The 9,996-nt window shown below is 44.4% G+C and overlaps 1 protein-coding gene across 1 annotated transcript in view; it reads left to right on the plus strand.

The window, feature by feature from the left end:
- The first annotated feature begins 922 nt into the window (after window positions 1-922).
- CUNH2orf16 (chromosome unknown C2orf16 homolog) overlaps window positions 923-9,996 on the plus strand; it is a 10,831-nt gene continuing 1,757 nt past the window's right edge. Inside the window, exons 1-4 of the mRNA XM_055622025.1 lie at window positions 923-1,249; window positions 2,147-2,284; window positions 2,984-5,443; window positions 6,230-7,729. Of these exons, the coding sequence (XP_055478000.1) occupies window positions 923-1,249; window positions 2,147-2,284; window positions 2,984-5,443; window positions 6,230-7,729 (4,425 nt within the window). The remainder of the gene's footprint in view (window positions 1,250-2,146; window positions 2,285-2,983; window positions 5,444-6,229; window positions 7,730-9,996) is intronic.

A 9,996-nucleotide genomic window follows, 5' to 3' on the forward strand; every position in this document is an offset into this window, starting at 1 on the left:
TAATGTTTGTGAAAATATTTCTCTTTGCTTTTTCAGGTTGACACTTTTGGAGCTGAGTTTACCTGAATCCCATGATCTGTCGTCTTCCTCTGTCTCTGACGCAGTGGTTCAGGAGGCTGTCCCACCTTGCTGTCATTGTAAAAAGGGGAAATGCTCCACTGACTACAGCGAGTCCTCTGGATCCTCCATCAACAGCTCCAGCCTGTCTTATCTTCCTATCTTTTCTGAAGCAACAACATGGCAATTCCAGAGCAGTAGTGTATCCGTTTCCCCCACAGAGGAGCTGTCTGTAGCGGGGAGCCAAGGCACACCCCTGCCTACTTGTCAGCTGACAGATCCTGAGAAATCAGATTTTTTTCAGGATTTGGCAGTTCTTTCTCCATTACCATCTCAAAGCACTTTTATTAGCCCTATTTTGGAATCCCTAGATCCTTGCAAACAACAAGAGCAAACAACAGATAAGAGAAATGATCATTTGCTATCAGGTCATGGGTCAAATTCTGTTCTGAATGAGAGCCCAGGACCACTCGTATGGGCTCCACTCCAGCTCTCTCCTCTAGTCAGAGGAGAACTAGAAGGACATATGTTTCAGAAGGTTTCTACTTTGCGGGAACAACTAGTACCTCTACCTGTGAAGAGATCCTGGGAAATACTCAATCATCTGATGGATGTAAAAAGGGTCCCTGAACAAGAGAGCCCCAAGACTCAGTTAACCAAACCCATTCCTCAGAGCACTGAGCAAAATACCAACAGACCTCCAGATTCTCCATCATTTCATCTCCATGTGAACATTGGGGTGAATGCTGGATTAAATAGAACTGAAGCAAAAATGTCACAGCCAGTTACCCCAGTTACCTCAAACAAGCAGTTACCCTCTGAGGGCGACCTCCAAGTCCTTAGGTGCGATCCTTTAGTTATATCAATGGGCACTCCACCCCACAGAAATTTAGGAGTTAACACAATCCAGGAAGAAACCACTCTACTGAAAAAGGATCCAAAGCATGTGTTAGAGCTGAGTATAGGACAGAGGGTCCAAGGTCTTCCAGAAAAAAGGATAAGGCTGCAAAAGCCACAAGTAACCAATGTGGAACTGACACCCAAGGCACCGTGTTCAGCCTCAGACAGCATAAAGGTCACGCCATTGGCGTTGCTTCAGGTCATGGACTCCATGGGAATGATCCCAGAATCACACTCCGAGGTGATAGAGTCTGTGGGACTTTCCCCACAGCCACCAAAACAAGTGGAAACAGTGAGTATAATTCCTCAGCCATCAAAGAAAGTAACTGAATCAGCACAAGTGGCAGGACCTCAGGATCAGACCATGGAATCAAATAGTATGGCCCCAAGACTGAATCAAGTCACAGATAACACGAAGGTAACTCCTGTAGCGTTGTTTCATGTCATCGAGTCCATGGGGATGATTAATGAGTTCCGTCCGCGTGTCATAGAACCAGTAGGAATAGCCCCAAAGCCGCAACACCAAGTCAGGGAATCGGTGAAGATGGATGCATTGCCTACGCAGCAAGCTGTAAGACCAGGAAAGCAAAGTCTAGTGCCACAGAATATAGTCATGGAAGCTGTGGAAAGGATTCTGAAGACTCAGCACAAGGCCATAGAAAGACGGAAAATGACCCCAGGGTCACAGAGTCAAGCCACAAAACATATCAGGTTTACTCCCAGTCCAATCCATCAAAATACAATGGAAATTAGCTCACCCGCACTGCATGGAGTCATTGATAACACACAAGCAACTCCAGTGGCACAACAAAACATGGATTTCATGCAGATAATTCCAACAAGAGTGCCACACATTGCAGAATCTAGGGGTTTGATCCAGGGCTCAGGGTCTCAAGCTGCAAATTTGACCCTGGTGCCAGCTCAACCAGACGTTCTGACTTCTACTGTCCCAGGAAGAGCTGTAGAATCTCGAAGTTTACTTCCACAGACACCATCTGAAGTCCTGGGATCACCAAGGATGATTCTGCAGCCACCAGGCCATCCCACACCTGCTCTAAAGGCAAACCCAACAGTACAGGTGCCACCCACAGGAATGATCACACCACTACAAACTGCAGAGCCTCCTTGTTTGATTACACAGCCAATGGCTCAATCCAGAGGCTCTCTGGAGTTGCCTTCCGCGTTACAGGTTCAGGTCAGAGACTCCATGAGCATGATGCCACAACATCAAGGCACAGGGTACGTGTCATCAACCCCAGGACCGCCTCATCAGGGCATGGAACCTTCAAAGTTCACCCTACAGCACCAAGACTTAGACTATACAGAGGTGAGCCCAAAGCAAAGTCAAAAAATGACGGAAGCTGTGGGGTTGACCTCTGAGACCTGGCCACAAATGAAGAATCCTCTAGAGGTGGCACCATCGTGTCACCAAATAACAAAATCTATGAGAACAAACCTAGGGGCACCAGATCAAGGGACAGTACCTATAGAAATGAGCCAACAGCATCAAGTCACAGAATCTGAAGTAGAACCTGCTACACCACCACTTCAAGAAATGGAATATTTTGGAGGGAACACAATCCCACAACCTAAGGTCATGTGTGTGGCAAACTTACCTCCGGAATTACAGAATGTAAAATCTAAGAACCTAGTCCCAGATCCAAGATTGCAAAGTGCGAAATCTATGGACATGCCCACAGACGTAGTCCCAGAAATGGTAAAGCATGGACTGCCAACCTCAACAGCAGTATCTACAGATTTGGCCCCAGAACTTCATCAGCAGAGCATACAGTCTGAGGAATTAACCCCCAAACCACAATTGCAAAGCGAGGACTCTGTGCCATTAGCCCCAGAGTCTCAGCTTCAGGACATGAACTCCAGCCAGCTAACACCTGGACCACAACCCCAAAATGTACAATGTGCGGGGTTGGCCCCAGATCCACAGTTGCAAAGTAATAATTCAGTAAATTTGATTAATGGTTCACAGTCTCAAGGTATGAAAAACATTCCTCCGGCTCCACCCCAGGAGTTACAAGGAGATAGAAAGATAATGGAGTTGACCCCAAGACCATCACTTGAAGATACAGAATCTGTGAACTTGGCCCCAAAACCACATTCACAAAACACCACCTCTGATAAAAGAATCCACGTCCTGGTCCTGGAAGATATGAAGACTCCATTGGTAGAAGGTGGGAGTTTAATTCCTGAGGACCTGGTGGAAAGTATGAAAGTTTGTGAATCTATCCCAAGCATACAACTTGATGCAGTAAAATCTCCAGAAGTGAGCCCTGACTCCAGCCATCACTTCCTAGAATCTGAAGGGCTCATCCTACAGCAGCAAGCCTCAGAAGCAAGAGTGACCTCTGATACTTGTCATCAGGTGGAAGAATCTGTTGAGTTGATACAATCATCACCACCAATGACTCCAGCACCATTGAGCCAAACCTCAGAATCTATGGAGATGAGCTTACCACCGCTCCAAGAAACTAGGACTCTTGAAACTAGGACCAACGTTGTAAAAGGGATAGAAGAGACCCTAGAATCACAAAACACGATTAAAGATAGTCTGGATTTGCTACCAGAATCAGAAGTGCCAAATAAAAACTCAGAAGTGATGGCCCCAGAGCCACAGCCCCCAGATGTGAAGTTGGCTCATGTGACTCTAGAATCTTGTCCAGAAGTTACTAACCCATTAGATGTGACTCTGAGATCAGAATATGAAGACACAGAAAGTGTCGGATTGACTTTGCCTAAAGTCAATGATAACCAGGGGAACATTGTAGAAGCATATTCAGAAGTGGTATCTCTGGAGCTGAGTCTAGAATCAGGAGTGCGATGTAAGGAATCAGAGTCATTTGCAAAAAATTTGAAATCTCCAGAATTAATCTCTGAATCATCTGAACTACTTGTAGAATCTATGGAATTAACTGTAGGACCCAAACCACAGGTTGAAGATGTGACCGTGGGGCCAGAGCTCCACAAAGGAATGTCTAGGCAAATGGATACAGAATCACACTTGCAAGATGAACAATCTGTGAATTTAATACAACAGCCATCTGTAGGAGTGGTAGATCCTGAAAAGACAAAACCAGAGCCCGGGCTACAGAGTTTATCACCAAAGGAATCGATCGAGGGGACACAGCTTCCAAACATGAAATCCGTGGATTTCAATCTAGGCCCACAACAGCCCATTGCCAAGTCAGGATTGATTCCAGGGCCACAACTGCAAAGTGTCAGACTTCCAAAGTTATATCAAGGGGGGCTACTTCTTCAAGAGGGAAAGCCTGCAAATTTAGTCTCAAATTATGGTGTGAAATCTGATGAAGTGATATCATGTTCCCCTGTGCCAGAAGTCAGGTCATCAGATTTTATTCCAGGGCCAAAGGTCCCAGAACCACAACCACAACACATGACACCTCTGGACATAAACCTAGGGCCGAGCTTGCAGGATGTGAAATTTTCTGATCTAATCCCACAGCCTGAGCACCATGGTTTCAGATATGTACAGTTTATACCAGGGATTCAGCCTCAGGAGGGGAAATCTCAGGGATTTATGCCAGAATCACTTTTGCCATTAAGTGAAGAGCCTCCACTTAAAGATATGAAGCTTGCTCTGCCTACAGAAGAATCTGCGCTTCACAGCATGAAATCTGCAACACAACCCTCTGAATTACAGTGTCCAACTGTGGTATCTGAGCGGGTAAGCCCAGGACTGTGGCAACAAGATAACAAAATTTCTGAGTTGGCTTCAAGGCCAAAACTTCAAGCGGTCAAATTTGGGGAGCAAACCCCAGGATCAGTGTTTGGTAGTATAAGTGCTAGGACTCCAGAATTTGGGATACATGATCCCAAACTAGCAAAGATGACTCCAGGGTTACAAGATACGAGGCAGGTGAGTTTTAACTCAGGGCCATGGCTGCAAGATGTCAAATTTTTTGATGTGATACCAGGAACTCAACCTCAAGGTATGAAAACTTCAGAGGTAAACTCAGGGCCACAGTTAGAATGTGTAAAAATGTTTGAGTTGACCACACAGCCAGAAAGACAAGAGATGAAGTCAAAGTTGGTAGTGCAAGAGCCACTGTTTCAAGATGTAAAATATGTCACAGAGAATCAAGTACCAAGCTTTAAAGACAAAATGCTTAATAAAATGTCATCTGAGCCACAGATATCAAATGCAGAATCAATGAAATTGACTCCTGGGATACACTTAGCGCACACAGACCATTCTAAGTTAATCAGAGGACCAAAGGCCCAAACTATAGAATCTTCTGAAATTATCCAAGGACAGCATTTTGGATATATAAAACCTGTGGAAAAGATCACAGTCTCAAAGCATGTAGAGCTGACATCTCCGGAATTACCATTAGGGCTACAGTTGGGAGAAATGAAACCTATGGAGTTAAGGGCAAGGTCAGAGCTGGGACAAGTCGAAGTTATTCCGTCAACCCCAGGAATGCAAGCAGGAGATAGGAAACATGAACCTGTATGCTCCAACTTGAAAGATTTAAAACCCGAGTTTCTATCTTCAAGACAAAAGTTAGAAGATGGGGAATCTGTGATCTTAACTCTAGGACAATGTCTAGAGAGGATAAAATCGACTGTGGTATCCCCACAAAGTTCCCAGTTAGGAGGTATAAAATCTGTGAAGTTGATTCCAGGTTCAAGGCTTGAAGATCTGAAAACTGTGGGTTTGGTCAGTGATACACGTGTTCAAGATGTAAATGCTTTGGGCTTGAAACTTGACCCAAAGAAGCAAGGGGAGAATCCTGTGACTTTTGTACCAGAGATGTTGTTTCCAGAGACGTCTGTGGAGGTGTTTCAAGGGCTTCAACTGCAAGGTATAAAACCCAAGGAACTAACTTTACAAACACAAATTAGAGACGGAAAGCATGTGGTTACCTCATGTTTGAAGCAGCAAGCTCTGAAACCTGGAAATGCAAGCAAAACACAAGGGATCCAAGGAGTGAAATTTGTAGATTTAGCCTCAACACAAGAGGGTCAAGGAACAGCACTCACTGATTTAACTCTTGAGTCTGGATGGGATGACCAGATAACTATATATACACCAGAGTGGAAAAGTAGGGTTTTCAACCAACTGAAAAGGCAGTTTGAATCAGAAGATACGTTGTCTACAAAGTCAGATCAAGAACCCGAACCTGCAAATATAAAACCAACAGGGATCAACTCTAAGGTACAATGTAAAGATAAATTGGCTTCTGAATCGCTTGGTCATGGTGTAAAAACTAAAGAGTTCCAATATGAACCACAGTTGCCAAGTACGAACCCTTGTCAGTTGGCTGCAGCATCACAGATAGGCCAATTGAAAGCCTCAGAGTCAACACTGGAGCCACAGCTTCAAGGTGTTAAAACTATGCCACTAAATACGGAACCACAAATTGGAAGCACAAAGTCTATTCAATGGATACCAATATCTGAGTTTCAAGGCCCGAAAGGCACAGCACCAAACTTCAGGTCAAAGTTTGCCAGACCTACACAACTGAAGCTGCCTATGCAACGGAGAGGTGTGAGGCCATCTGAATTGGGTGCCAGGTCAAACACTAGGGGAGAAAAATGTGTTGCATTTCATCTTGAGCCACAGTTGCGGGGAGTAAAAACCTCTCCACCAACAATAGGGCTGCAGAAATCAAAAACTTCTACCTTAACTCCAGAGCCCCAGGTTCAAGGTAGCAAAGCCTTGAAGCTAAATGAAGAGCCACAGGTTGAAGGTGTACGGTCTGTTCAGTGGATACCTGGACCCGAGTTCCACAGTGTGAAGTTTTTAGGATTAAATCGTGGATCACCGTATCAAGGTGCCAAATCTGCAGAAAGGAAAGCATCCGCACTGTTGGAAAGTGGGAAGGCATCTGAAGTGACTGTGGGGTCAAAACCTCAAGGGAGAAAATCTGTTGATTTTGACCTCGGGTCACATGAACAGAATGTGGTGAAGAGCCCTGAGTTGTCTCCAGGACCAGAGCAACAAAAAGGGGAAGGCTATACATCAACTTCCAAGCCCCAGCTTCAAAGTATCAAAACTGTGGAGCTGAAGGAAGAGCCACAGGTCGAGGGTGTACGGTCTGTTCAGTGGATACCCGGACCTGAGTTCCATGGTGTGAAGTTTTTAGGATTAAATCGTGGGTTACCATCTCAAGGCACCAAATCTACAGAACGGATACCATCCATACTGCTGGGAGGTGGGAAGCCAACTGAACTGACTGTGGGGTCAAAACTTGAAGGGAAAAAACCTGTGGATTTTAACCTAGGACTAGAGCTACGAAAAGGAGGCAAGTGTGCATCAATTTCAGAGCTACAGTCTCGGGGTGTGAAAACTGTGCCGTTGCACCATGGGCCACAGCTTGAAAATACAAAATCTATTCAGTGGATTCCAGTGTCTGACTTCCAAGTTAAGAAATCTATGCCAAATCTTGGGTTACAATCCAAAGACATCACAGCCAAAGAGTTAAAACCCTCAATGCAACTAAGAGATGTGAAGACACCTGATGAATTGATTACAAGGCCCAAGATAAAAGGTAAACAACCTTCCGTGTCAGCTCAGGAATATTCATCTCACAGGTTCAAAACTATTGATTTTAAACCCGAGCTACAGTTTAGAGATATGAAAGCATATGACCCAGCCTTAAGGTCAAAGGTCAGTGATATAAATTCAATGACATTTAAACCTGGGTTTTATTTAGAAGATAAGAACTCTGCTAAATTGACCCCTGCAATAGTGAAATCCTTAGAGTCACACCCAGGAACACAGCCTCAAGATGTGCCATCTTTAGTGCTTAAACAACAGTCACAGTCTTCAGAAGTGAATTGTAGGGCATTTAGCCAAGGGCCACAATCACAAAACAATAAAAATACAGAGTTGAAAAGTGCAACATTCTGTGAGTTGGCACTTCAGACGAAGCCTCGAGGTATGAAATCTGAGATCAGGTCTGGGCTCCAGTGGCCAAGTGCAAAATGTTCTTACTTGACACCAGAAATAAAGTCCCACAATATTAAATATACTAAGCTAAATCCCAGCTCACCGTTGAAAGGTAAACCATTTACTGATTCCATGGGGACCAAAATTCAAAGTGTCAAGCTAGGCTCTAAACCTGAGCCACAGTTGCAAAATATAAAATCTGATTCAGCGCTTAGGGCAAAGCCTCAAGAGATGGAAATGGAAGACTATGAATCAGGTCCACAGTTACAAGATCTGAAATCTTCGAGGATGATCATGGGTATAAAGGTCCAAGATGTCAAATCTATGGATTTGGGTTCTGGACCACACTTACAAGACCTGACGTCTGAAGCCATTACAGAAATCGAACCATGTCCAAAGTTACAAGAGGAGAAACCTGATTTCACCCCAAAGAAGTCATTTTTAGGCACAAAATCTGTAGGAGTGGATTCAGGCCCCCATTTACGAAAGTTGAGATATCCTGAGCTGATCCTAGGCAAGAAAGCTCAAGGTGTAAATTCTATGGGACAACACTTTACAACGGTAAAATCTTCTGAGGTGGTAACACAGATAAAACCCCAAGGTGGAACAGCAGCGGACTTCAGTTCTGGACCACAGGCACAAAATGAAAACCCACCTGAGTTGGTTCAAGGAAAAAGGCTTTATGATCTAGAAGCTATAGACTTTGATCAAGGCCCAGAGTTACAAGGTTTAACATTGGAGTTAGTACCAGAGCTAAAGCCTCCAAACGGGGAATCTGTGAAGTTAAGTTCAGGCCCTCAGTTGCAAGATGAGACATATTCTAAGTCGATTCTAGGGACAAAACTTCAAGATGGGAGATCTACAAAGGTCAGTCGTGGCCTACACTTACAGGATATGAAGCCTTCTGAAGTGATTTCTGGGGACACGTTTCAAAAAGAGCAACCGATGGGCCTTGTGCATCAGCCACTGAGTCAAGATGTAAGATCTTTTCAAGGGACTCTCTTTAATAGGAAAACTTTGCAGTTTGATTTCCCCTCTCAGTTACAGGACTGGAAATCATCTACGTTAATACCAGAATTCCATTTTCAAGTTATAACACCTGAGGCATCCAACCCTGAATCAAAGTTGAAAGATGTGAAAGCTGAGCTCACAAACCCACAAACAGTGAAGAATGAGGAGGTCAATCATGGCACAGAATTGCAGGTTGTGGGATTATCTGAGTTGGCCCTGGACTCACCAATTTATGGTGTTGTACCTTCTGAACTCAATGCTAGAAAGCAGAAGCAAGACGGGAAATCTCATCAATTAAATCAAAAGCAACAGCTTCAAGGTATAAAATCCTTAGTGTTCAATGAGGAGCTACATTTGCAACATATCAAGTCATCAGAATTATGTACAAAACTGCAAGACCTGAAATCGATGGAATTCAACACAGAGCAACAGTTGCAAGATGTGAAGTCCTCTGAGTTGGGCCTGGGAACAGGTAGACAGTCTTTAGGGTTCAACCCTGGGCCACAGTTGCAAGAGATAAAACCTTCCCAGGTGTGCACAGAGACCAAGGTTCTAGATGAGTCATCTCTAGAACTCAAGCATGAGCCTAAATTGCAAGGTGGGAAATCTGGTGACTGGAGTCATTGTAAAAATGGTTTGGCATTCAACACTGGGATACAGGATGTAGACTCATCTGAGTTACACCCTGGTCCAGACTTTCAAGGTATAGAATCTAAGGTGTTTTGCCTTGGGCCACACTTGGAAGATGTGAGTTCTGCATGTACTCAACATATAAATTCTAGTGGGTGTGTACCTGGGCTATATTGGCAAGATACAAATTCCTCCGCATGCATTCCAGAGCCAGATCCTCAGTGTATACATTCTGTGTACAACCCTGCATCACATTTGCATCGAATGAATTCTTCCACATGCATTTCAGGATCAAAACTGCAATGTGAAGATTCTGCTGGGTGCAACCCTGAGCCACATTTGCAAGACATAAATTCGTCTGTACGTACCCCAGGGCCGAGTCCTAAATGTGTGAATTCAGCATGCACCCCAGGGTCAAGACCTCAGTGTGTGAATTCTTCTGCATGCGCCCCAGGATCAAGTCCTCA

This window comes from Psammomys obesus, unplaced genomic scaffold, assembly GCF_907164565.1.
Source record: "Psammomys obesus unplaced genomic scaffold, mPsaObe1.curated_primary_1811, whole genome shotgun sequence".
Lineage (NCBI taxonomy): Eukaryota > Metazoa > Chordata > Mammalia > Rodentia > Muridae > Psammomys > Psammomys obesus.